The following is a 27,105-nucleotide window of genomic DNA, read 5'->3' as shown; positions in this document are numbered from 1 at the left end:
ACAAATTTTATGGTATAGAAACTCTCTCCATATGCAAGGACAAATTCTATGCTATAGAAAAGAATTCCAACCTTTCTGGCTTTGCAGACCAGCGGGAAGGGAGAGGAGATGGTTCTGCCTGCTGCTCACACAAGTAGAGCATGTGTGCCCACACTCGCCTGCTACTCATGTGAGTGGGGATGTATGTATGCACACTCCAGCCACTGCTCCAGTCTTCCAAGTAAATTCTTGGAAATGAACATGTCATTTCAATCAAACCAGCAGAATATGTGAATTATATAAATGTTTGCATGTATTAGATTTCTAAAAGTTTTAAAATAATTAGTTGTCTTTAAATATAATTATAAATCAACATTAATTAGGTGGTATTAAATCAGTGATGTTTCAGAAGGGTTTTCAGAGACAGAACACTGATGCCCTCTCTATAGTTTAATATTCCTTTATTAAACCTAAGGAGCAATATTGCTCCGTTAAACTGAAAAGGGAGAGACAGAAATAACTTGAAGAGCAAATGTCAAAAGATCGGATGGTGAAAAGTACATCCATTAAAGAATGTTTCTTGCTCCAGTGATCCTATGGAAATTACAGCTTTCATTTCCAGTTTAGCACCACCTGACTTGCTGATATTATGTTTTCTGCTGCTGTTTTTTGCTGTGAGGTAGAGATGGGAAATGTGTCTGGTTATGTACAACTTCCAACAAACCTTACTATTGATTCTGGTGGCTAGTGATTAAAGCAGCTTGTAGGCTTGTATTAGATTTTCAAAGTACGTGTATGACTAAGAATGCTGAGAATGCTGCTCAACAGCATTCACTTGCCTTGGACAACCTTTTGGTAACTGTTCTGTTGCAACCAAAAGTCCATGAATGTATAAAAGGGGTAAAAATGGCCAAGATGGGCAGAGGATCCAAATAAGGAGAAGGAATGTACATACACAATGCTGGTCACAAAATGTTTATATAGACTTTTAGCAAACATGGAGCTGGACTAGAGTGGCAGCAAGGATGCAATTTGACTAACTTCCCCAGCGTTTAGGAATAAGATGCTGGCAAGTTATACTTTTCTGTGCATGCTGGTCGATATTCTTATGCATTGTTTATACATATAAGAAACATGGAAACCAGAAGATGATACTAACATAAAGCACATTCTAAATCTAAAAGGATCTGCAACTATTCAGATTTTAAGATCTTCACAAAAGGTATTTCAGTGTGGTTCATTATGGAGATTGTAAAATCTTTGCTCCAAAAAACTTCACTTACTGCTTATTCTGATATCTTTATGACACCAATTGACAATTTCTTTCTTTTTTTAAAGAAAGAGCTTTAAATTTGAATGTTTCAAACAGCAGATTATGCATTTTCACAACTTTAAAAAATGTCTTTGTTTTATAAATTGCTTACATAAGATGCATAGGAACCATACTTGAAGAATATAGTGACTTGAAATAAATAAAGTAAACCCACAACATTCATGAATAAATGCAGACTGCCTGAAGAAGACAAAATAAATAAACAAAACACAAAAGTGCTATAATTGCACAACTGTGCAAGATTGGCTAACTTGACTCTATAATAGCATGTAGAGACTGTGCTTATTAATTTATTTGATTTACAGTATATCCTATCTTTACTTTGTACAGCTCCAGGCAGTATATAACACTTCCTCCTATTCTTTCCCCCACATTAACCCATGAGGTGGGTTGGGTTGAGAGAGAATAGCTGGCCCAAAGTCATTTAGTGGCTTCTGTGCCTAAGGGACGCACATAATTCTTGGTCTCCAGACTTCTACTCTAGCACCTTAATCACTACTCCATGTGACTCCACATATAAATGCAGCCTAACAAACTCTCCAGTCTTTCTATTATCAGACTGATTTAATGTATCAAGTGTGGCAAATGTTAAGTATGGTAGCAGATAAAACTTCTCTTCTAAACAAATTACATTGTAAGAGGAGCTATCATTCAGGAGGCCAGAACCCACTGAATGAAGTAGAAACAAGTTTGTCCACTGTGGTGTAGAGAAAGAATGAACAATAGAAATGGCTTCTTCTGAGTCCTGTTTAATCAGGTAAGATGCTACCGTGCTTGTAAGGCATTTTTTTCTATTTTGTGTGTTTTTTATTTTTACTGCAAGAATTCCCATGACAAGTTCCAAAAGAACCCTATTCTTATTCTTTTTACTCTATCAAATGGGTTTTCTCACTGTGAAAACATTTAAAAAGAAAAAAATTAGTTTCAATCATTTTAGCTGTGCCTTGAATTACCATCCTTGCATCAGCCACACTTCCTGCAATTTTATACTCATCCTGAATAAAAATAGCCTGCAGTTTGCTGGGTGCTGGGTTTGGCATGGCGAGAAGCTGTAATTATTTATAGGGCCCTTTCCCTTGCTTGGCACACATATTATTTAATTTTAATTGGAAGCTGCACAATTAGCTTCAATGCCTATTAAATAAGACCCAATTTCAGAAAATATGGAAGCGCTAAAGTTATTTGAATTCTAGAGGCAACAACACTGAGAAAATAAGACCCATTTAGACCAGTAATATTTTAGCTGTGGACAGCCAAATGTCTTGCGGAGTCCAAAAAATACAATATGAAGACAAGTGTCTAAGTTTGTTTACTGCAAAACAAGTGCTATTCAGAAGCAGGCTGGTTCTGAATTAAAATAAATTTTGTGACCTGTGGGTGCCTCTTTTCCATATTCAGGATGAAACTATCTCTATTTTACTAAATCTGTCTGGATGTACTAAAATATTGTCTTTCTAATTGGACATAGGAAGGATAGAGTTAAAGATTTATTGCTTCATCATAAACTCATTGATTACGAAGTGATCTAATTAAACCTTTATGTTTCATTAGGGCAAATTACCTTGGCTCAAATCTTAATTATATCTTAATGTTAATATGTAATGGAACATTACCCTTGAGGAGTTATATTTGTCTAAAAAAATATTAACTAGAAGCAAAATTTAAAAGTTCATGAATATTAGAAATACTATCTTTCTTCTGGATTAAAAATTATTTCAGTAAAATATTTAAAAAGAAAAAAATGTTGTTCCACACTGGAATCAACTAAATATTCTCCCCTATTAAATCTATCTCTATGTAAAGATCATACACAGAAAATTTGGTTAAAGTCATATGTATCATTCCCTGAATTACAAAATTGCTATCTGCCCTCTTGGAGAGTGGAAGGATGAGGAGGGGGAGATGCAGAGTAGATTGCAGTACATGTGAGGCTGCATTGTCCAGCAATTGAATATTTTTGGTCTGCAATTTTGCAGATTATGCAAAATATTATATGAAAATATTCTACTTTGTGGAATATTGCTTTTATTTTTTACCTTTGATGGGAATAAAAAATATTTTATGAAATACATAATTTATTATCTTTGTCTAATAATGTGTGGAAATGTTGAACACTGGAGCTATGGAATTCATTAGGTAGCTCGGACCAAGTCATGATCTAGTCAGCTCAGCCCATCTTATGTTAGGAAGTGAGAAATATAATTGAGAAGCCCATGTATGCCAACTTGAGCTCACAAAGAAGAATTCTGTAAATATCCTCTTCCACCTGGTAGTAGTCGACCTCACCTTTGCCACACTAAAAACTATTGATAAAATGTAAAAGTTGCTTCTGTGTGATTATTAGAATAAAAATTGTATTTTCAAATATGAGACAGTGTATATTAAGAGCAAAAGAGAGGAAATATTTACTCTATTAGGTTGAGATTACTACTAAAAGTTGTATGTAATTGAATTATTGTAATTCAGTCGCCACGTTGCTTTTTGATTATGTAGTTGTGATATTAGAAAAACCAATAAAATTTATAATAAAAAATAATTAAAAAAATAAAACGTAGATGAGCTTCTACTTCTATAGAACAGGCTATGAGGTACTTTAAAATCTTGCTGCTTAGTCTCCCCCAAATATTAATGTTCTTAAATTGAGGCTTGATCTTATACTTATCTCCTAATTTATTTATTATCTTTCTTGTATTAGTCAGAGGACCAGCTGATTATGATCAATTAAAGCTTTATTTGACAATAATATTATCAGAACAGATAATATAGGGCAGAGATCCTCAATCTTTTGGGCACCAGGGACCGGTTCCGTGGAGAGAGGTTTTTCTACAGACTGGAGAGTGCATAGTGTGCTTCCTGCATTCCATGGATGGTGCTTTGCTTGTTTGTGCGGACCAGTTGCTGGCATGCCATACCCTGGTACCACTCCACGGCCTGGTATAGGGTATAGGACCCCTGGTATAGGGTATAAATTGTTTCTTTTAATATAATTAGGGCTTTTTTGTCATAGAACACCCAGAACGGAGTTCCGGCACCTTTTTTGGATGGAACCTTGTAGGGTACGCAAGGTGGGTTGTATGACATGTGTGAGTTCCGGCACCTTTTTCTTTTACAAAAAAAGCACTGAATATAGTACATAAACAAAATTTCTTATTGATTAGTTACAAATTACCATTTAGTTCCTTGCAAATAGTTTAGGTAGTCCTCAGCTAACAAAGAGTGCAGAGAAGAGCAACAAAGATGATTAGAAAACTGGAGGCCAAAACATATGAAGAACAGTTGCAGGAATTGGATAGTTTGGTTTAATGAGTATAATTACTAGGGGTGACATGATAGTAGTGTTCCAATAGCTAAAGGGCTGCCACAAAGAAGAGGGGAACGAACCTATTCTCCAAAGCACCTGAAGACAAAACAAGAAGGTAATCAAGGGTGGAAACTAATCAAGGAGAGAACCAACCTAGAACTAAGGAGAAATTCCCTGACAGAACAATTAATCAGTGGAACAACTTGCCTCCAGAAGTTGTGGGTGCTACAACATTTGAGATTTTTAAGAGATTGGATAACCATTTGTCTGAAATGGTATAGGGTTTCCTGCCTGAGCAGTGAGTTGGATTAGAAGACCCCAAGTTTCTTTTCAGATCTGTTATCCTGTTATTCTGGTCATGGAACCACTGATTGGTTCAAAATTGGGAAAGGAGTCCTGCAAGGCTGTATACTGTCACCCTGCCTATTTAACTTATATGCAGAGCACATCATGAGAAAGGCAGGGCTAGATGAATCAAAAGCTGAAATTAAGATTGCCAGAAGAAATATCAACAACCTAAGATATGCAGATGATACCACTCTAATGGCAGAAAGTGAAGAAGAACTAAAGAGCCTCGTTTTGCGGGTGAAGGAGAATGCAAACCTTGGGTTGAAACTTAACATTAAGAAAACCAAGATCATGGCATATGGCCCTCTCAATTCCTGGCAAATAGATGGGGAAGAAATGGAGGTAGTGACAGATTTTATTTTCCTGGGCTCCAAGATCACTGCAAATGGGGACTGTAGCCAAGAAATTAAAAGACGCCTGTTCCTCGGGAGGAAAGCCATGGCAAATCTAGACAGCACACTAAAAAGCAGAGACATCACCCTGTCAACAAAAGTGCGTATAGTCAAGGCTATGGTCTTCCCAGTTGCAAAGTATGGCAGTGAAAGGCTGAGCACCAAAGAATTGATGCCTTTGAACTATGGTGCTGGAGAAGACTCCTGCGAGTCCCTTGGACTGCAAGGCGATCAAACCGGTCAGTCCCAGAGGAGATCAACCCTGACTGCTCTTTAGAAGGCCAGATCCTGAAGCTAAAACTCAAATACTTTGGCCACCTAATGAGAAGGAAGGACTCACTGGAGAAGAGCCTAATGCTGGGAAAGATTGAGGGCAATAGAAGAAGGGGACGACAGAGAATGAGGTGGCTGGATGGAGTCACTGAAGCAGTAGGCGTGAGCTTAAATGGACTCCAGAAGATGGTAGAGGACAGGAAGGCCTGGAGGAACGTTGTCCATAGGATCACGATGGGTCGGACACGACTTTGCAGCTAACAACAACAACTATATATCAACTATATATATATATGTAAATTATTCAAATTGCTAATAAAGAATTTTTTAAGGGAGGCTGAAATGATCATTTCGAACTTCTTATGTTCTCATCAGTCAGTCATACCCTTTTTCTGAGATTCGAACCTGGGCTCATTATATATTAGGCAGTTGCTTTAACTTCCTGAGCCACAGGTTCTTTCTCTATTTTGTTTTTTTAATTTTATTTATATACCGCCCTTCTCCCGAAGGACTCAGGGTGGTGAACAGGGCAAGTATATAAAAATACAAAAATACAAAAGTTAAAAAAGAATTAAATACAATGCCCAAACTAAAACAGTAAATACATATATTAAAAAACAACAATAAAATCCCAAACCCATCCCCCCATCAGGCCAGGCCGGCTTGTTCGAATAAGTGCATCTTCAGATCGCGTCGGAAGGAGCGAAGGTCGGGCGCCATCCAGAGCTCGACCAGCAACCAATTCCATAAATCCGGGGCGCCCACAGAGAAGGACCTCCCCCTGGGGGCCACCAGACGACATTCTCTGACCGGTGGCACCCTGAGGAGGCCCTCTCTGTGGGAACGCACAGGGCAGAGGGAAGTTGATGCTGGCAGCAGGTGATCCCTGAGGTACTCTGGACCCATGCCATGTAGGGCCTTGAACACCATTACCAGTACCTTGAATCTCACTCGGAAAACAACTGGGAGCCAATGCAGCTCACGGAGCAGAGATGTAACATGGGAGTATCGGGAAACTCCCAACACAACTCTCGCGGCTGCATTCTGTACCAGTTGGAGCCTCCGAGTGGTCTTCAAGGGCAGCCCCATGTAGAGAGCGTTGCAGTAGTCTAAATGAGAGGTCACGAGCGCATGAGTGACCGTACGCAGGGCATCCCAGTCTAGATAGGGCCGCAACTGGCACACCAGGCAAACCTGGGCGAACGCCCCCCTAGTCACGGCCACTATGTGATCTTCCAAAGTAAGCCGTGAATCTAGGAGGACTCCCAAGTTGCGAGCCCTATCTACGGGGGGTAATAGCTCACCCCCCATAGAAAGAGATGGAATGTTCTGAATATCCCTAAATATAAGGAAGACAACATATTGGGCTGTGACAGTAGACTAATGAATATAGATCGATATTCCTCCTACGCAATTATAGTATTAGATATATGGAATGGGAGATAGAAGTTTCATGAGTTTGTAAGCTGTAAACTATTTACATTTGAACATGACCTTTAATTAGCTTTTTTATCCTTGAAATATAATAATTTAACCAAAGTGTCTGGAAATTGATTAAAGCTCACTAATAATTAGTATGTTGAAACCCATTAAATAGCTAGTTGCAAATTAACTGAAAGACAATTTTTAAATAATTTGTTGAGCTACTTGTAAGTAATTATGAGATAAATGAAATGATTTGTAAGTAATTGACTTAATTTGATTTAGCATATAATATGTTAACAGTGAATAATTTTTTTCTTCTAATGACTAGGGAAAATATGTAGGAATACAAATATTAAGAAAAATGATGGGTTTAATGTCAAATACATTTACAAGGGGAATAAAGCCATGTTTATTACTGTTGATTGTGTTCTGTTCTTACTCAGCTGCAAATAGCACACTTAGCTCTGTTTATGAAGTTTAAATGTTACTAAAATTTTAGATCACACTAGCCATTTTTTCTAGGCTGACTGGTTAGGTAGTATTTCATAGTCTGGTAGATAGTACTTAGGCCTATTTCTGGTACTTGTTTCAAGTGGTCCATTATCCCCTGGGAGAGAAGAATTTAAATGTTTTAAGCTTTATTCCTTTAGAAAAATGTTCAACGTTGAGTGAAAAATACTTCGCTGAGTGATTTGACAGAAGCACTTACCAAATATGCAGTTTCAGTATGGAAACTGAAATTCTTAAAACTCAGCTCTAAACAAACTTAATCTGACATGAATACACACAATCTGTTGAAATGGAATAGAGTGTGCCCCAAACTAAATTTAGTCTTCAGGTCAGGTAAGTACTTTAGAAGAATTAGTAGTATTGCCTGACAAGACCTGAAGCATGTTTCTGGAGAGGCAAAATCAGCGGAAAAGAACTGATCAAGCTTGCAGTAATCATGGTAATGCAAGAGTGGAGGGTATGTCATGGACTTGTCAAAACAAATTACTTGCTTCAGGTGGGTAAGCAAAGTATGTTGCCACAAGGTTAGAAAAAGTATTTCAAGGACTGAGTTTGAATCTAATGGTTACAGTCTGCTAGGGCCGCTGGTATTTCTCTTTAATCAATACATTGTGCCAGTGGGGCATTTTGATTAATGCAGTTGTGTTAAGTTTTCTCTGCTACAAAGATATAATTATGAACCCAAAATTACATTAATATTCTCTGTTCATGCAGTTTCACATCAGCTGGATTATATCAGAGAAAACAGCTTCTCTAGGTGGTTATTGGTTTTGATTTTATAGGAAAGAAGCACAAGGAGACACAAAATATAAGCTACAGGATCCTCTTTGGGTCAGTCACTGGGACCAGAAATTTAGTCTTCTTAGCTTTTGGACTCATGCTGGAATCCATCCTCAGGGAAACTTTTCTCTTACCATAATGTGTCATTTTGTGAGAAAGAAGTTCCCTGACGATAGGCACTGCATATATACACTTGGCAGCACAATTGCACAAGTCTCTCATCAAGGATGGCTGGCTCTTATACCTGAAGAGAGTGGAGGTGGTACAGACCCACCTGAAAGATGGTCCTTGGGAAGGAAGAGGGTTGCCAAAGGGGAGAAGAATTGTGCTGTGTGTGAACAGAAACTTGGGAGAGTCAGCTTGTGGAGTCTGTGATTAATAATAATAATAATAATAATAATAATAATAATAATAATAATAATAATAATAATAATAATAATAATAATAATAATAATAATAATAATAATAATAATAATAATTTTATTTATATACTGCCCTTCTCCCGAAGGACTCAGGGCGGTGAACAGGGCAAATATATAAAAAATACAAAAATACAAAAGTTAAAAGAAAATTAAACATATGCCCGACTAAAAACAGTAAATACAAATATTAAGAATGACCATAAAACCCAACCCATGCCCCATCAGGCCAGGCCGGCTTGTTCAAATAAGAGTGTCTTCAGATCGCGACGGAAGGAGCGAAGGTCGGGCGCCATCCGGAGCTCAACCGGCAGCCGATTCCATAGCTCCGGGGCGCCCACAGAGAAGGACCTCCCCCTGGGGGCCACCAATTGACATTCTCTGATCGGTGGCACCCTGAGGAGGCCCTCTCTGTGGGAACGCACAGGGCGGAGGGAAGTTGATGCCGGCAGCAGGTGCTCCCTGAGGTACTCCGGACCCATGCCATGTAGGGCCTTAAACACCATTACCAGTACCTTGAATCTCACCCGGAAGACAACTGGTAACCAATGCAGCTCACGGAGCAGAGGTGTGACATGGGAGTATCGGGAAACTCCCAACACAACTCTCGCGGCTGCATTCTGTACCAGTTGGAGCCTCCGAGTGGTCCTCAAGGGCAGCCCCATGTAGAGAGCGTTGCAGTAGTCCAGACGAGAGGTCACGAGCGCATGAGTGACCGTACATAAAGCATCCCGGTCTAGATAGGGCCGCAACTGGCGCACCAGGCGAACCTGGGCAAAGGCCCCCCTAGTCACAGCTACTATATGGTCTTCCAAAGTGAGCCGTGAATCTAGAAGGACTCCCAAGTTGCGAACCCTATCTACGGGGGGTAATAGCTCACCTCCCATGGAAAGAGATGGAATGTTCTGAATATCCCGGGATGCCGGTATGCAAAGCCACTCAGTCTTGTCGGGGTTGAGTTGAAGTCTGTTCCTCCCCATCCAGACCCGAACCGCCTCCAGGCAACGGGACATCACGTCGAGGGCATCACTGGGGTGGTTTGGGGTCAAAATGAAAAGCTGGGTATCATTGGCGTACTGATGATACCCAACTCCAAAACCACGAATGATCTCACCCAGCGGTTTCATGTAGATGTTGAACAGGAGAGGCGAGAGGACCAACCCCTGAGGAACTCCACAAACGAGAGACCTCGAGGTCGACCTCTGCCCCCCTGCCAACACCGACTGCGAGCGTCCCAGGAGATAGGAGGAGAACCACTGAAAAACCGTGCCTCCCACTCCCAATACTCTGAGACGCCGCAGCAGGATACCATGGTCGATGGTATCGAACACTGCTGAGAGGTCTAATAGGACTAGGACAGAGGAATGTCCCCTGTCCCGAGCCCTCCAGAGATCATTCAACAGAGCGACCAATGCCGTCTCCGTGCTGTGCCCGGGCCTGAAACCCGATTGGTACGGGTCTAGATAATCCGCTTCATCCAGAACCAGAGGGAGCTGATGCGCCACCACACTCTCAACAACTTTCGCAAGAAAGCGAAGGTTGGAGACCGGACGAAAGTTATTCAACACAGCTGGGTCCAAGGCAGGCTTCTTGAGGAGAGGTCTCACCACCGCCTCTTTCAAGACGGCGGGAAAACTACCCTCACTCAAAGAAGCAGATATAACCACCTGGAACCAGCCTCGTGTCCCCTCCCGGGCACCATAAACCAGCCAGGAAGGGCACGGGTCCAATAAACATGTGGTGGAGCTCAGCCACCCCATAATCCTGTCCACTTCCTCTGGAGTCACAGAATCAAACTCCTCCCAGATAATATCGACAAGACCACCCGTGTCCTGATCGTCAGACTCTGCCCAGTCAGAGTCCAGACCGGTCCGAATCCGAGCGATTTGTCCGACAGATGTTGGTTAAACTCCTCGGCACGACCCTGCAAGGGTTCCTCCCTCACCTCCTGATTAAGGAGGGAGCGGGTCACCCTAAACAGGGCGGCCGGGCGATTATCTACAGACGCGATAAGGGTAGCGAAGTGATTAGACCTCGCCACCCTTATCGCAGCGAGATAAGACCTAATGTAGGTTCTTAGTTGCAATCGGTTGGATTCGGATTGGCTGGATCTCCAACAGCTCTCTAGGCCCCGTCTCCGACGCTTCATCTCCCGAAGCTCCACGGAAAACCATGGAGCTCGATGGGATCTGCACCGGGTCAGGGGCCGCAATGGTACAACTCGGTTGAGAGCCTCCGTGGCTGCCCTTTCCCAGGCTTCCACTAAGGCATCCGCCGAGTTGTGAGCGAAGGAGGCAGGTGGGGATCCCAGCGCTGCCTGGAACCTCTCAGGGTCCATTAAGCGCCTGGGGCGGTACCATCTAGTTGGTTCCACCCACCCACGGTGGGGAGTGGCAAAACGGAAGACCAGCCGCAGGAGATGATGATCGGTCCATGACAGGGGCATAACAATTGGGGAGCCCCCACCAAGATCTAACCACCGTCCAGATAAGAAAATCAGGTCAAAGGTGTGGCCTCCCACATGAGTCGGTCCAGAAATTACTTGCGTCAGGTCCATGGCCGTCATGGAAGCCATGAACTCCCGAGCTAACTCAGATGATCCTCCCAGGGATGGTAGATTGAAGTCACCCAAAACTATAAGTTTCGGGAACTCAATCACCAACCCAGAGAGGATATCGAGAAGCTCAGGCAGGGCTGCTGCTGTGTGACTAGGCGAAAGGTACACCAGCAGCAAGCCCAACTGCGCGCTAGGACCACATCTCAAAAAGAGAGACTCACACCCGACTATCTGAAGAACGGTGGTCTCCCGCGGACACAAGGTCTCCCTCATGACAACTGCCACTCCCCCACCCCTACCCTGAGCCCGAGGCTGGTGCAGCACCCGGAAACCTGGTGGGCAAAGATAGACCAGAGGAATACTGCCCTCTGGGCCCAACCAAGTCTCCGTGATGCAAGCCAGGTCCGCATGCTCACCCTCGACCAGATCCCGGACGAGACGAGCCTTATTAACAACAGACCTGGTGTTCAAGTACACCAACCGAAGCTCAGGTGGCTGCACAACCTCGCTCCCGGGACCTCAGGGCAGAAACAGAGGGTCGGAGTGCCTCACTGCTTGTAAGCAGCAGAGAGGCCTTCCCAAAGGTCGATACGGCCCTCTGTTCATGCGCCTGCTGCCATTCCCTAATGTCGTGGGAATAGGTAATCCCATGACCCGCTCTGGAGCACCGGAGGCAACCGACCCCCGCTCCCCCCCGGCGATCAATTCCGGACCTGGCCTGAACAATGGTTGTTGGACTACCCCCCATTTCCAAACAACCAAAAGAAATTCCCGCCCCCCTCCCTAACCCCACAAAAAATTTAGCTAAGAAATTTACTAGGGGCCTCTTATTAAATTTATATCGGAGGCCCCTACCTGTGCCCAGCCATCTCTCAGGGTCCCAACAATTGGGCCGTTCCTCAAGATTATAAGTGGCTAGAAAGGCAGGTCGCACCCAGGAAGGGGGGGCACCCCTGAGGGCGAGCAAGTCCGTGCAAGTATAACAGAAACGAGGCATAAGGAGCAAATCCAGGAGAAGGTAGTCCCATATTAGTTGATTAGGAGGGTCCAAACAGAGGGTAGATGGGTGTCCAGACCATCCACCCAGCTTCACTGCCACTCAGCTGGGCGAACCCCCAGAACAGGCCACCACCATCCTCTCACGACGGTCGCGGAACCTGTTCCCGGGGGTGGTCTGGAACACACACTCTAGGTAAGGCATACCCCATAGAGCTCTCACCTCTAGGGGTAGCAGATGTAAGTTCAAGCCACCCTCTCACGGTGGCCTATACCTAGAACCCTCTGAGTCCTTTGGGGATGAAATGCAGGTAAATAGATGAATGTTCGTACATGGCACAGATGTAATAGACCATGATAGTTCTGTAATTAATTGGATGGAGATGGAAAAAAGTTGAGTCACAGCACCTAAGACCATCCAGAAGGATGTTCCAAACCCACATTTACCCTGAACACCCCAGAAAGACTCACAGTGGGAAAATGGGGCAGAATGGCCAAAAGGGCTGGAGCCATGGGTCTCGTGCTACTGGGAAGCCCCCACCATATTCAATCCCACTTATCCCCATGGAGAATAGTGTGGGGCTGCCCACCATTGCTCACAGGTCACAATTGACCAGCATGCACCTCACCCCTCTGCCTGTGAGTTGTGTTGGGTGGTGGCACCTTATCGTCTTGCTGGCAATCCTTAGTAAGAGTTCCAATGGCCTGTGAGATGACTAGTCCACTCTGGTGCCATTGACCAAAGCTGTAGTGGATCAATGCTAGAGAGGTCTTCCAGACTTGAAGCCAGACTCTCCCACTGCTGAGAGAACATCAACCTAGAGCATCCCCTAAAAGTCAGGAGTAAGAAGAAGTTGAGGTGCTAACTGCTTTTTTTCTTTTTAAAAAAATGTTGGTTGGACTTATGAAGAAAATGGACTTACAAATAGCCTCCTGGAACGTAACCTGTTTGTAAGTAGAACACCGAAAATCAAAAATGTTAGCTTTGCATGCTAATAGTTTTCATCCCATTGCTGTATTACAATTTTATAGCAAAGAGTAAACATAACTGTATGATAGATTTGCAACTGATCTTGGTAAATTGAAATAATCAGCAAGATGAGAAATGTAGCTCACTTTAGTTTGACCAAATTGTAAACTGAAACTGGTCCAGACTCCTGGTGATTCATATTTATTTATTTATTTATTTAATTATATTTGTATACCACCCTTTTCCCGAAGGACTCAGGGCGGTGAACAGGGCACATATAAAAAATACAAAATACAAAAATTAAAAAATCAATGCAATCTTCTATGTTTTTCCTCTTAAGTTCATCTTCTGGCTAGAAAACTAGCCAGAAAAGTCAAAGTTTTCCTTTCTCTGCAGATGATTCTTAAACTTGAATATCACAGCTCAGTAAGTGTTTATAATCCAAAAAAGTCAGCAGTTTTCATAACAATTGTATTTCTCATTCTTCAATAGATAGCCTAGTATTTTCTTTCCTCTATTCCCAGCTATTCTCTAAGAATCACTGAGGATGAAAGGGATAAATTGTGCTTCTTGTGGATCTTTTCCAGGAAATCAGTTTCAAAATAGAGAAGAGAAGATCAGTTTTCTCACCCAGCTCCAACACGCTATTCAGTTATTCTTAGTTGGTGCTTTTGAACTTTGGATGCCAGTAGCTTGGGCTAGTTACCAGAATGCAGCTAGCCTTTCTCCTGTCGGGTTGGAGGGCTTCCCCTGGATCAATGGGATTGGCTGCCATCTTTCTGTGATCAATGGGGGGCCCTCCTTCTTCATCACCTCTCCAGGGGGACTTTACACCCATTTAGGGTCCCCAGGCAGGGAGAAACCAGCCATGGGGTGCGGAGCTCCGCAATCCATTGGCTGTGTCACTATGACCCAAAACTGGAAGTCCCAGAAGGCCTATTTTTACTAGAACAAGTTAGATGTTGAGGTTACAGAAACATAAATCCACAATTGTATTGTTTTTTTGTTTTTTTTTTTTTTAAATATCTGCATATTATAATCTTTTTTGTGGTGCAATTTCTTGAACTTTTTCTCCTCGACATATCTCTCACCAGAAGAAGTATTTTCACCAACATTTTTCACCTTGATACCTTTTGGTAATAATCTTCTTCAAGTACAAATTATCCTAGCATCACATATTGGTTAGTCACCATTTTCTCATTTATTTTCATTCATCAATCAGTGAAATAACTCCACCATGTGATTCTTGGAATTGGATACAATTCTCTTGTCCTTACCTTTGTTGCAGCATCAAAGCATACAAAGCCCATGCCAAAGTCTATGGTAAGCCCCATAAGATGACTCTCCAAAACACAGGCATATGTTTTACACTGGAAAAAAAATCAAAACAATGCAACATATTAAATGGCATTTTACTGGCTATGTTCAATTTGTAAAATTATAGCTAAAAAGGAAAATCTGAACATTTGAATATACATTCTACAAATGAGTCCAATAAAATGCTTGCAGCCATATGAAGCAATCTCGTTTCTTTCTCCAGAAAGGTTAAGGAGTTCATCTCCTTTTTGGCAACTTGTTCTTATCTGTAATCATTGGCTTTGCAAAATGTGAAGCCATCTTTAATCCGCTATTTCATCCCAACCAACACTGAGCAAATCTGAGGGACTTTGACTGCCGGATAGCATGAACATTTCTGCAGGATCCAATCTGGGTTAGTCACCAGGACCAGAGGTTTAGTCTTCTGAGCTTTTGGACTCGTGCTGGAGCCCTATCCTCAGGGTATTTATTGCACTCATTCTGGTAGAGTGAAGCTCCCTGGGAATGGGCTCCAGATTGGATTCTGCAACATTATCCTGGGACACATATATTCGCCTTCATTCATAACATTCCTTACTATGGCCAGGAAGATAATCCTGTGCCTTCTCCCCAATAAGCAGGTCATTCTATAGAATGGGTCATACAGTTTTTTTGACAACAATATGGAAGTATTTTCCATTATTGTATTCTGTAATTTTTGTTGTTTTGTCTTATTTTTTACTTTCCAATCATACTTATCTTCTGAGTCAAGAAAGAAGTTTGAGAGAAATGCAGAGAATGTCATTCATTTTTTATAACAACTCTCTTGACCGATGCATGGGATGGGATTATTTCCTAGCTAACATCACAATAATTGCTTGAAAAGAATCTTCCATGATGCATACCCTCTATCCACTACTGAGCAAGATAAAGAAAAGGATTTAACTCAGATGTTAAGGACTGTGTACAATTCAGTATTCTATGAATGGTGCCCATAGGATTTGGATTTTTTAAAAAAGTATGCCTCATTTTTTCATTCCAGGCCCTTGTGTATCTCCAAAAGTGAAGCCTTGTTGTTTGCAGTCCTGATTCTTTGTAATAGTTTATTTCTGAGTACTGGGCTTTTTAAGAAAGTCCTGGAAGTGAATTGGGTATAAGAAAGCACCTTCTCTTGCACTGGAGTTATATGTGGAAAAACATATGCCTTTTACTAAAAGATAACTTAGAACATCCTAAACTAATATCAAAAAGATTACAAATTTACAAGGCATAGCATTCACAACATCAAATTACTAGCATATTTCTACACTGAGCCTACAAGTCTATATAAAATATCAAGTTGCTAATCAAGTCTATATAAAACATAATAAGTTGCTTAAGAGGAAAAACTGAAGCTTCCTTCTCAGGGAGTTGAAATTGCTTCCACATGAATTCTCTTTTATTCTTCCTAATCAAATTGATTACTTATTGATTTATGTCTTAGTTTGACAGATATTTGTAGAACAAATAGATAATCTGAGACAACCCTATAGTCTTTCTCAAATCGTAAAATATTTTTTTGGCATGCACCTTTTCAATATGTGTTTTCCTATGGTAAATTATATAACCAAGTAATACATTTAATATCAGGAATATCTTCACTTTGCAACCTACCATTATTTTCAAAAGTTTGCTTATCTAAGAAACAGGCAATGGATTTATCACTTGAATTCTCAATTTTTATGGCTCCTCCTAATCCTGATTTAAATGCCACAGATGCCAGAAAAAAAATAAGTTTTTTTTCAGTCAAAACAGTTGTCATCTTATATTCCCAGAATTCTTCTTTAATTTGACAAATGCCTTTTTCCTTGGAGATTTTGTATAGGTGGTACTTATATATTCTCAACTAAATTACATAACAAAGGTGATGCTTCTTCTATCCTATCCTTAATACATCAGAAAGTTCTTTTCTAAACATATTGGCTACCTACCTCAATTAAGCAATACAGTATTTCTGTCAGTACGTTTTCACCTACAAGACTGTCAGTGCCAAGTACAATTCCTACCAAGAAACATTGAAAGGTTAAATAATATGATGGTTTGAGCAATTATCATAAATTGGTGGAAAAATTTTAATGTAGATTATAACTCAAATGGTGAAAGGACAGTTTTCAGCATCTTATTTTATGGCTTTTAATCTTAGGCTACCGGTATATTTCAACTACAGTTCCTTTGCTTATGTTAATTAATCTTTTGCAAAATTAAAATAAGAACGCTGCCAAGACAGTACATAATACCGGAGGTCTTTTCAATACGAGAGCGCAATTCAAGGTAATGGCTACCCACTTTAAGCCCTTATATGGCATGGGGCCAGATTATTTAATGGACCACCTCTCCTGAAAGTATCTGCCCATCACACCAGAATGGATAGAGTAGGTAGGTCCCTTCCCTTAAACACTGCTACCTTTTAGGTCCTCAGATGTGAGCCTTTTGTAGCCCCTGATCTATGGAAAAGATCTCCACACTTTTAATCTTCCAGAGAGAACTTGCTCTTTCCTCATGCCTTCTAGATAAGCAGGGAAGGGTGAGAATGTAATTGGCTACATCAGTGAAGTGTAGTTGCAGCACCAGGTTGTTCTGTTTTGGGTTTTGTTTTTGTTTTAGCTGTATATATTGCTTTTGTTCCTGGGCTATACATAGAGTTTGGTTTTAAGACAGGGCTAAAAAATGTAATTATTAATTAATTAATTAATTAATTAATTAATTAATTAATTAATTTACAATATACCTTCTGCCCTACAGAATGAATTTTTTGCTTTTAATTACTACTTCATATACTGCAAAAACATAAAAAATCAACAGTGATTTTCTATATAAGAGGTAACATATTTCTGTCGTACTCATTAGCAAAATATAGAATCTTAAAATTGAGTCTGTGAATTGTTCCACTTGAAGAGCAGAGCCTGAAACATGATTTTTGATTGTCAAGATTTGCAGTTTCAATTGTTTAGTAAGAGATGTGAAAATTTAGAAATAATAAACTATAAGGTTCAATGGACCTCTTTTCTGAAAAAAAAATGTAGAGAAACTATTAAAAAGCAATCAATGTCAATTAAAAGAAACTCATGTAATTGTTATTCAGATAAACATGTACAGGATAAATGAAATCAAGTTTTTAAACGTTCTTAGTAAGAATGCAAAATAGGGAGTCGTAACAGGAATGTATTATGGATTAGAATGATATATTATTTTAAAAATGTTATACTATGCACTGTATTGGTTTCATTGTATGATGGTCTTTGACCATAATAGCAATTTGATTTGATGGTTTCATTGCCTTTTTGCTATAAATCAAACTATAATGATTTAGCTAGAAGAATGTTGAAGTATTTTTTCATATTTGAGAAGCACAGAACTATTATAGCTATTTATGTCTGAATTCATACAAAAATATTCTTACTTTGCACTTTGTCTAAGATTCTTTCTTTCTTTCTTTCTTTCTTTCTTTACACACACACACACACACACTTTTTTGCACCACCACTTGCAAATTGTAATGTGGAGAGAAAAAAGGTAATATATTTTACTAATCAAACAATTCTTTTCTTCATTCTGTTTATGTAACCCAGTAGGATTGTATCCATGGAAACCATCCTTCAGTTACTCATGGTTATTTATGGCTTTAATGATCTGCCAGATGCATAGTTTACCAAGAAGAATCAGATCAGTGGGAGCCATACCCCTCCCCACTGCTCAAAACAAGAAAAGCAAATCCACATATATAGCCAAAATTAAACACACATACCATAAAAAATAATCCATCTAATGCAGGTGAGGCATGTATGACATAACATTGGCTGAATGCATATTAAAAAAATGGCTATGGAATATATTGATTAGGTTGGGCAAAATTTTAGTGATGTTTCCAGATGTGACTTGACAATACTCTTATGTAGAGTGTTTACCACACAAATACATCCTCTCTCTTTAGAGCATATGCTATACTTCTCAAAAGTTTAGGTAAAGAAGAGGGCATTATTCTGTAACAAAAGAGATTTTTTTGTTTTCTTTTAAAAGAGGTTTCTGTGAGCCCCAGTAGGCTTTTTTACTTTCCATTTAAAAAAAACAGGCTCTTTAAGTTTACTCACCCCCTTGCACTAAAATCAATTCAATTCAGTGACTTTTGTTTCCCAGAAGTCTGCTGTTTTTATTCATTTTTACTGTCTTGAGTTTTATCTGTTACATTATGAATTCAGAGCAATTACTGTGTTGAAGAACAATCTTGTGAGGTAAGTTATCCTTATAATATCTTGCTCAAGGTCATTCAGTAAGTTTTCAGTTAGTTTCCAAGATTTAAATCTATCACATAATAGTTTCCAAAAAATAAAAAAAAATGTTGCTGAACAGTCTATTTTTCCATTCTCAATAAAATCTAATAAAAGTAGCACAACTTGTCCTTTGGTTTGTTTGAAAGTATCAAAGAGCCAACACTGTCATTCATCATCTGAAGTCTTGGGATGCAAGAACTAGCTAATACATATTTGATTTAAATCTTTTTTTAACACAAAGGTCATTACTATAACATTAACAACTTAGAGATTTGAAAGGTTTTAAGGTTTTAAGAGATTTTAAAGATTTTAAGTCATCAAGCCCAATTCCCTTACTTAGTGCGGTAACCCAAATTAAAACAGCCGTGCTCACTTTCTGCCTGAATATAACCAGAGAAGGGGAAACTCACCACTTTCCTTTTAATTTTTCCCCTATAGATTTATTACATTTAAGAATGTTTTTGCAAGTTAATAATTGCCTTGCAGTAACCTAAATAATTATGCTATATCTGGCACTCTGAGATAAAAAGGTACTTTCTTCTATGTATTTTTCCTTTCAGGGTATTTGAAAAGTATTATCATCTCCTGCTTTGTTATCTCTTTTCGAGAGTAAACATTTCTAATTCCCTCAGTGTCTCCTTATTGAATTTATCGAACCTTGAACCTACATTGCCTTTTTCGGTACCAACACTGTGTTCTGAGTACCTGAGGTGGGGTCTGACCAATGCGAATGAAATCTGTGTTGATTTCTGTTTTTCCCCTAATTCCCCAGTCTAATATTACAGCCCTGGAATTTGCTTAGCTGCTTAGTTTTCTGAGATCAGCTAAGGTCAAACTAGATGTGGAATGAGTATTCCCTATTATTTAGACTTTTGGATTGTTTCAATCTATTTTTTTCCCCTTTCTGTTTCATCTTATCTGATTCCCAGAGACTGCTTGAACAAGTCTCTGTCGTTTTTTTGGCAGGAATTTGCAGAAGTAGCTTGCCATTGCTGTCTTTCTAGTCTGAAAAACAGTGGCTGGCCCAAGGTCCAGCTGGTTTTGTGCCTAAGGCAGGACTAGAATTAACAATTTCCCAGTTTCTAGCCTAATAACTTAATCACTACACCATTTTAGAATGGCTCTCAATCTAAAATTGCATTTGTCTTTTTAACAGCCATGTCACAGTGTTAATTTTTATTCAATTTGTGATTCCTACAAACTTTTGTGTGCCCTTGCTGCCTCTCCTGTGGAGACGCGTTTGTATCTCTCTGCAGCTCAATCCTTGAAGCGGTTTTAATCAGCCCCTTCATTGCCAAACATCCCAATGGAAGTCAATGGAGGTCCGCGGAGCCTCCAAAGGCCAGCCACGGTGCCTCCAAGTCTGTTCATTGCCAAGGTTTCTTCCCAGTAAGGAGGGTCCGCTAGAAAGAAAGGATTTAGCAGCTTGGTTGGTCAGCCCACAAGCTTTCTCTTACCAGTTTTGCTGGATGAGGAAAGATACAATCCCCTTTCCTGATCTGTACCCTCCCTAATGCCCATTGGGCACCACTGTGTACGTTAGAAGGAAAGAAACCACAAGCCACCCCTTTCACGTTCCTCCTTCCAAGGGAACCTTTTGGGGGAGGAAAGGGTGAAGGAAACACACCCCTCCCCCAATCATTCCTTGCAGAAGAAACTAAGACTGATCAGCTGCATTTATTAGGAAGCGGCCCCTCCTGGTACTTGGAGGGATGGGAGCTGCCAGCACATCACCCACGCCCGCTTGCCAAGTACTGCCTGCCAGGCATGGTGAGAGCACTAGGCCACTCCAACAGCAGCCACCACCGCCTTCCTATTGCTACTGCCCGGCAGGCAGGTGATGCTGCCCAGACACACTGCTGTTTCTGCCACCACAGCCGCCAAAGACGGCAAGCACGGCAGCTCCCACACTGGGCCTGGAAGACTTCCAGCATCTCTCGGCGAGGGCACCATGGCTGCATAGAAGCCTATGCTTCTGGGATAGCCTTGCAGAGAGAAGCCAAGAAATTACATGATGGTAAGTAAGGTGCCGTCCTGTTATTTATGCCCAGGTTCACTAGTAGGATGTGCATAAGTGTAAGCAGCAGCCGCTGCCACTTTCCTATTGCTACTGCCTGGCAGGCAGGGAGTGCTCCCCGGACACACCTCTGCTGCTGCTGCCACAGCTACCAAAGATGGCAAGTGCGGTGGCTCCCAGGCCATGCCTGGAGGACCTCCAGCGTCTCTTGGCAAGGGCACTAGACCACCCCAACAGCAGGCACTGCCGCCTTCCTGTTGCTGTTGTCTGGGAGCTGCAGCTGCCAGAACGATTGCCCAGCCCTTGGGGCCCACTGCTGCCATGGGGGCTGGCACGAGAATTTGGTTCTGTGGGGGAGGTGGAGGCTGGTGGAGATGCAGTGGACCTCCAGCATCTCTCTCGCCACCGCCTCCACCCCTACTGTCATTGGCCTTCACTACGGCCAAACCTGGGCAGCCTCCTCCACCCCCAGCAGTGGCATCTGGGGGTTCTCTGGTTTCATCGGAACCAAGGAGCAAGTGGAAAAGTGCTAGTACTAGCAGCACTACCAGGAGTGGTTTCAATCAGCCCCTTCATTGCCAAGCGTCCCCATGTAAGTCAATGGAGGCACTGCGACTGGCCTTTCAAGTTGGTGAATGAATGAGAGCGAGAGAAAAGCATTTTCAAGAAAAGTGTGAGTGAATAGAGAGGGAAGCTTTTTCAAACAAAATGTGAGTGAATGAGAGTGACAGAGAAGCTTTTCCAAGCAAAGGCGAGTAAATGAGAGCAGAGGCAGGGCTGGTGCATGTCTCGCCTTAGGCTCCACTCTTCAATCAAGCCCCCTGTTCCGCACATGCATGTGTGCATGCGCATGTGCGCATGCTTTTTGCAGCTCCCAGTTTTTTCTTTTGTGAGGGAACCGGTTCTGAGTGGCTCTTTCAATGTTTCAGGTTGCCAACCCCTGATCTAACTTATGAAGTTCTTTTTAATTTGTTCTGTCTTCTAGAGTTTTATCTAATTCACCTAGTTTCGTATAATCTGCAAGTTTTATAAGCTCCCCATCTACCTCATATGTCATGAATGAAAATGTTGACAAGTACAAGACCAAGAGCTAATTCAAAAGGTATCCCTTTTAATTACTTATTTCAGTTGATGATTAAACTGTCAATGGACACTCTTTGAATACAAATCCATCTAACAGATATGTGGATCCACCAACAAACATTTCATCCAGCTCATATTTAACTACCTTGCTAATTAGAAGGCCTGCTTATTAAAAGGTTTATGATTACAATATTCCAAAGCTAGCTTTAAGAACAAAACAAAACCCCATCACAATTGTACTAGCACTGTCACCAATCACATTAAATGATACAGTTAAAAAAAATTCTAAATTGAACATCTCATATTTTTTACCTGTATTCTCTCCACTTCTAAAAAAGTTGCTGATTGGAAGGCCTTTTCCCATAGTATGAGATCACATTCTAATTCCACAGAGAAGTAGAGATCCTCTCCCATTTCAGATTGTACTCCAAAGCAGTGTTTTCGCCGATCCAGTATATCACTGTCCTGATGAAAACCTGGAGTTATATAATCTTGCATACATCAATTAAAATTTCTTCTAGTATTGATGCACATGATAGATGCAGAACAAAGTACCTACACAGAGTCACATACCATGTAAATTTTATGCCTTTATTTTAATTATCTGTTTGTATATAAATTAAATTAAGAATATTAAACTGACTAAAATATATATTTTATTATCAATGGTTCTCCTTTACAGCTGAAATTATACTAATAAAATTATAAAATCCATACTTAAAGGCAAGTTGTGAGATGCAACTAAAGAATTGTTTCCCAGTCCAAAACAATGTAGTATGAGATGTCACTCCTGTCACTCCGGTCAGAGAATGTCGATTGGTGGCCCCCAGGGGGAGATCCTTCTCTGTGGGCGCCCCGGAGCTATGGAACCAGCTACCGGTTGAGCTCCGGACGGCGCCCGACCTTCGCTCCTTTCGCCGCGAGCTAAAAACATACTTTTTTGAACAAGCTGGCCTGGCCTGATGAGGGGATTGGGGGGGGGGGTTGCTACTGTTTTTTATTAGGTTTTAATGATGTATTTTAGTATGTGGGCATTTATTTAATCTTGTTTTAACTTTTGTAATTTGTATTTTTATTCTTGCCCTGTTCACCGCCCTGAGTCCTTCGGGAGAAGGGCGGTATAGAAATAGTATTAAATAAATAAATAAATAAATAAAATTCAGTATCAATGCATGCTCTTCAGGGTCATTACACGCTCTCTCCTAAAAATATGAAGGCTCATTTCTTTAGTCAAGATGACTTCTTCCTTAGATAAAGTTCCACATATAGATTTCTTACATTAGATTCTTGCCTCAAGATAATTTTATACTACTTCCTCTTACTCTATCCTAATATTACCACATTTAGTTCGGGTTTGTATTTCTTGTTGTTTTGGCCTTTTATTTTGGATTAGCACTTTGGAATATAAAAATCTCATAGGTACCCAGGTATCTGTAAGAATTCATTTACACAGGCAACCTTGTTATGATTCTTTATTAAGTCAAAGTATTATAAATTGTAGTCTGGAAAAACAAAAATGAAAAATATCCTCCCTTAAAAAAGGGATGTTGTTAATTAACAATTCTTTGGCTAAAAGCTGTCACCTGGAAATTAACAAAGTAGAAAGAAAGAGATTAGATTTAGTAGATTAGGTTAGATTAGATACCTGTACTGGTAAATTCATGTCCTAAACAGAAAAAAAATGCAACTTTCTTTTGCCTTGGCTGATTGGAGATAATCATAGCCATATTTGAACACATATTATAATAATCAGCCTGTGAATCAAATTAGAAATCAGGAGGAGTTAAAAACAGAAAAAGTCTCAGCTTGTTCAACAGAAATTACTACTGAACCTCAGCCTGTGATCTGTAAATGTTACTGAGTTGCACTTCCAAATAAAACAGATACATACTGTACATAAAACGTCTATTAAAACATTATAAAAAACTTTAATCACAAAAGCAGCAATGGTTAAGTACTGCCTCTGATGCTGGAGAATATGGAAATAACAATCCACATTTATTCACACACAAGGCATTCTCAGTACAAATTTAAAGGTATAGCTGCATTGTTACCCAGGTATAACATATCTATTATATTTGTTAATATTCATAAAAAAGGAAACTTTATTCTTTAGCTTTTGTCTAAATTATTTTCATTGCTTAGCAGGTTATTCTTTTACAAAAATATGTCACAGAATGTGACCTCAAAAGTCAGTGAGTCCAACCCTCTGCTTGATGTAGGATTAACTGAAGCATTTTGGGCAGATATAAAATATTGTATTGTTATCCAGCCCATGTGAAGATCTTTAGTGATGGGGAACTTATCTTTTAGGAAGCAACCTATCCCACTGACCAACATCAGTTATTATGAAGAATTTTTTCTTAACATCTAACCTGAATCTATTTCCCTGTAGTTTCAACTCATTAGCATTTCTCTCCAGGCAATAAAGTCTATTCCTTTCTCTCTCTGACAACGCTTTACATAACCAAAGACTGCTTCCTATTTCTCTTCAGTCTTCCCTTTTGCAAACTACACATATACAATTCTTTGCAATGTTCCCCAGAGGACTTGGTTTCCAATCCCGCCACCATCTTGACAGCCATACTTGACAACATCATATTCAATAGTGTTAGCCTGTGCATTGCAGCACAACATACTGAGACAGAAAACCTTCCCACAATTGAATTGAGGTGCTCTTTATTCTTTATCCAATGTTGGGTCAGAATAAAACTATCCACTTCCCTTCACTGCTGATTCCTAACTTGCTTTTCTTTGAAGTCACAGCAGTACTCAGATTTTCTTCTATGGTAAAGGTTGACAAAAGCTAACCATTTTTATGTACCTTGAGACTGTCTTTGGATCACATCAGAATAAAGGCAAAAAATGCAATTTTAATATCAAAACAGCTAAGAATGATGCAAGCCTGCCATTCATGGATGACAAAAATCATGATAAAAATGATACGAAACCACTTTTATGCGATAAATAAGACCAACTCTAATCATTTTGACACCCTAAGCAGTCATATTTTGATGCTCCATTATCCCTTTTCTGGATATAAATTTGAAAAGCTGATAATCATAAACTGACTTCCTATCAGCCTTCATCTTGCTTTAATAATATTATCAGCTTGTTGAGGTCCATAGCTGCAATAATATTTTTTTCATGACTTGCAAATCCTGTTTGCTATGCTGTTCACATTCATTCAACTGATTTGGTGGACAGGTGTTTTGAAAAGCATAGAAATAAAAAGTTCTAAAGCAACAAGGAAAGTTTATCAAATTTTATAGTCAAGTTGTACATTTCAGAAATTTTTATTGATGTACCCCTTAAAACAAAAACTTTTATTGTTTTTGTCCAGAATCTTTTTTCTACCTCTGGCTAGATGCATATGAACAACACAACAAAAAACACAGTGCAACAAGATTCTTCATCTGAATTTATATTATATACAACTCAACTGGGCTTTTTATTCAATTTTTTCATCTCTGGGTTGAGCTGTAATTCTAAGTAAATTAACTTTCACTATCACTGTGTAGCCTTGGCTGTTAACTACTTATCCCACCAAAGATAATTTAATGGTTGAAATTCCTTTAAAAAGGGCAGAGTATAAATGTGAGGAAAAAGCCAAAATTCCATGATTAATTTAAGTACCCAAACTCCTCATACTAGCAAAAGAATGAGTGACAGAACCTGGGGATAGAATCAAAAGAAATAAGCCTAGAGTCTCTACATAGCCACAGACATACCAAGTCCAACACCTCTTGAATTCCATTGACCCTTATCTAATGCCAAGATAAGTGAGATTCAAGGTGCTGGTTATGACCTATAGAGCCCTAAATGGCATGGGTCCGGACTGTCTTCGGGAGCACCTGCTGCCAGCATCAACTTCCCATCGTCCTGTGTGCTCCCACAGGGAGGGCCTCCTCAGGGTGCCACTGGTCAGGGAGTGCCAGCTGGCGGCCCCCAGGGGGAAAGCGTTCTTGGTGGGCGTGCCTGCCCTTTGGAATCAGCTGCCTGTGGAACTCCGGATGGCCCCCGACCTTTGCTCGTTTCACCAGGACCTAAAAACTTGGCTATTCGAGCTTGCCGGCCTGGACTGAGGGTTTTGGGTTAAGGTTTTAATTTTTAATTATTTTGGGGCTATTTAATTTAATTTAAATTTAACCTGTATATATTGTATTGTTTTAATTTGCCCTGTAAACCGCCCTGAGCCCCTCGGGAAAAGGGCGGTATATAAATCTAAATAAATAAATAAATAAATAAATAAATAAATAAATAAATAAATAAATAAATAAATAAATAAATAAAATAATAGTAACTGTTAGTTCAGTAGATTCTTCTGCATAGGCATGATTAGTAATAAATCAGTTTAATTAGAATTTCATGAGTAGTCCAGATTTTTCATACCTGACAAGTAGATATGAGATATTTATGTTAATACTGTAATGCTTGTACTTGTAATATTCTATTGTAATAATACTAATACTTGTAATATTCTAAGAACCTTTTGTCAATCTCACATTTGTGAAAGATAGATTGAACAGATTGTGAATGGGAAGGCATAAAGCTTCAAGAATGTTTCTAAACAAAATAACTAAAACGAGGCAATGTCAAAGCATGATTTCTAGATAGGTTTTAATTCAACCAGTTAAGATTGCCCACATTTCAAGGCAATGTTTCATTGGTTCCAAAGACTGCAGCTTTATAATAAAAAGACAATTGATTCACTCTGACTAGTGTGGTGTCTTTCCAGCTCTTCCAGCAGATAGTAGTTACACAACTAATTAATATGTGTGCATTAACACTAAATCTTTTCTGTAACATCATCCCCATAGTAGAAAAAGCTAAAAGCTATATAAGTCAGTTGTAATTTTTTACACAGAGAGGTTTTAAGCACAAATGGATAGTCATAATAAAATGAAGCTTAGAAAAATAATATATTAAGAGCAATTAAAATTGATAGCTTCATACTACCTTGTTTGTTCATTCTACATTTACTACTACTTTTAATTTAACAAAGAAAATGTTGCTGTGTGGGTGATTAGAAATAAATTTATATGATCACAGAGTATACAAGTACACAAATAAAAACAGCTTTATTTTAAGAAAATTAACTATTCTCTAGAAGATATTA

At 39.9% G+C, this 27,105-nt stretch overlaps 1 protein-coding gene across 1 annotated transcript in view; it reads right to left on the bottom strand.

The window, feature by feature from the left end:
- The window catches only part of SNTG1 (syntrophin gamma 1), a gene marked incomplete at both ends in the record, with an annotated part of 104,956 nt that overhangs the window by 9,454 nt on the left and 68,397 nt on the right, over positions 1–27,105 (bottom strand). The window contains 2 exons of the mRNA XM_081324678.1: positions 14,561–14,653; positions 22,299–22,451. Coding sequence (XP_081180804.1) covers positions 14,561–14,653; positions 22,299–22,451 — 246 coding nt within the window. The remainder of the gene's footprint in view (positions 1–14,560; positions 14,654–22,298; positions 22,452–27,105) is intronic.

This window comes from Vipera berus (genome assembly GCF_964194415.1).
Source record: "Vipera berus genome assembly, chromosome: 3".
NCBI classification, from domain to species: domain Eukaryota; kingdom Metazoa; phylum Chordata; class Lepidosauria; order Squamata; family Viperidae; genus Vipera; species Vipera berus.
This window is presented reverse-complemented; position numbering and strand designations above follow the sequence as displayed.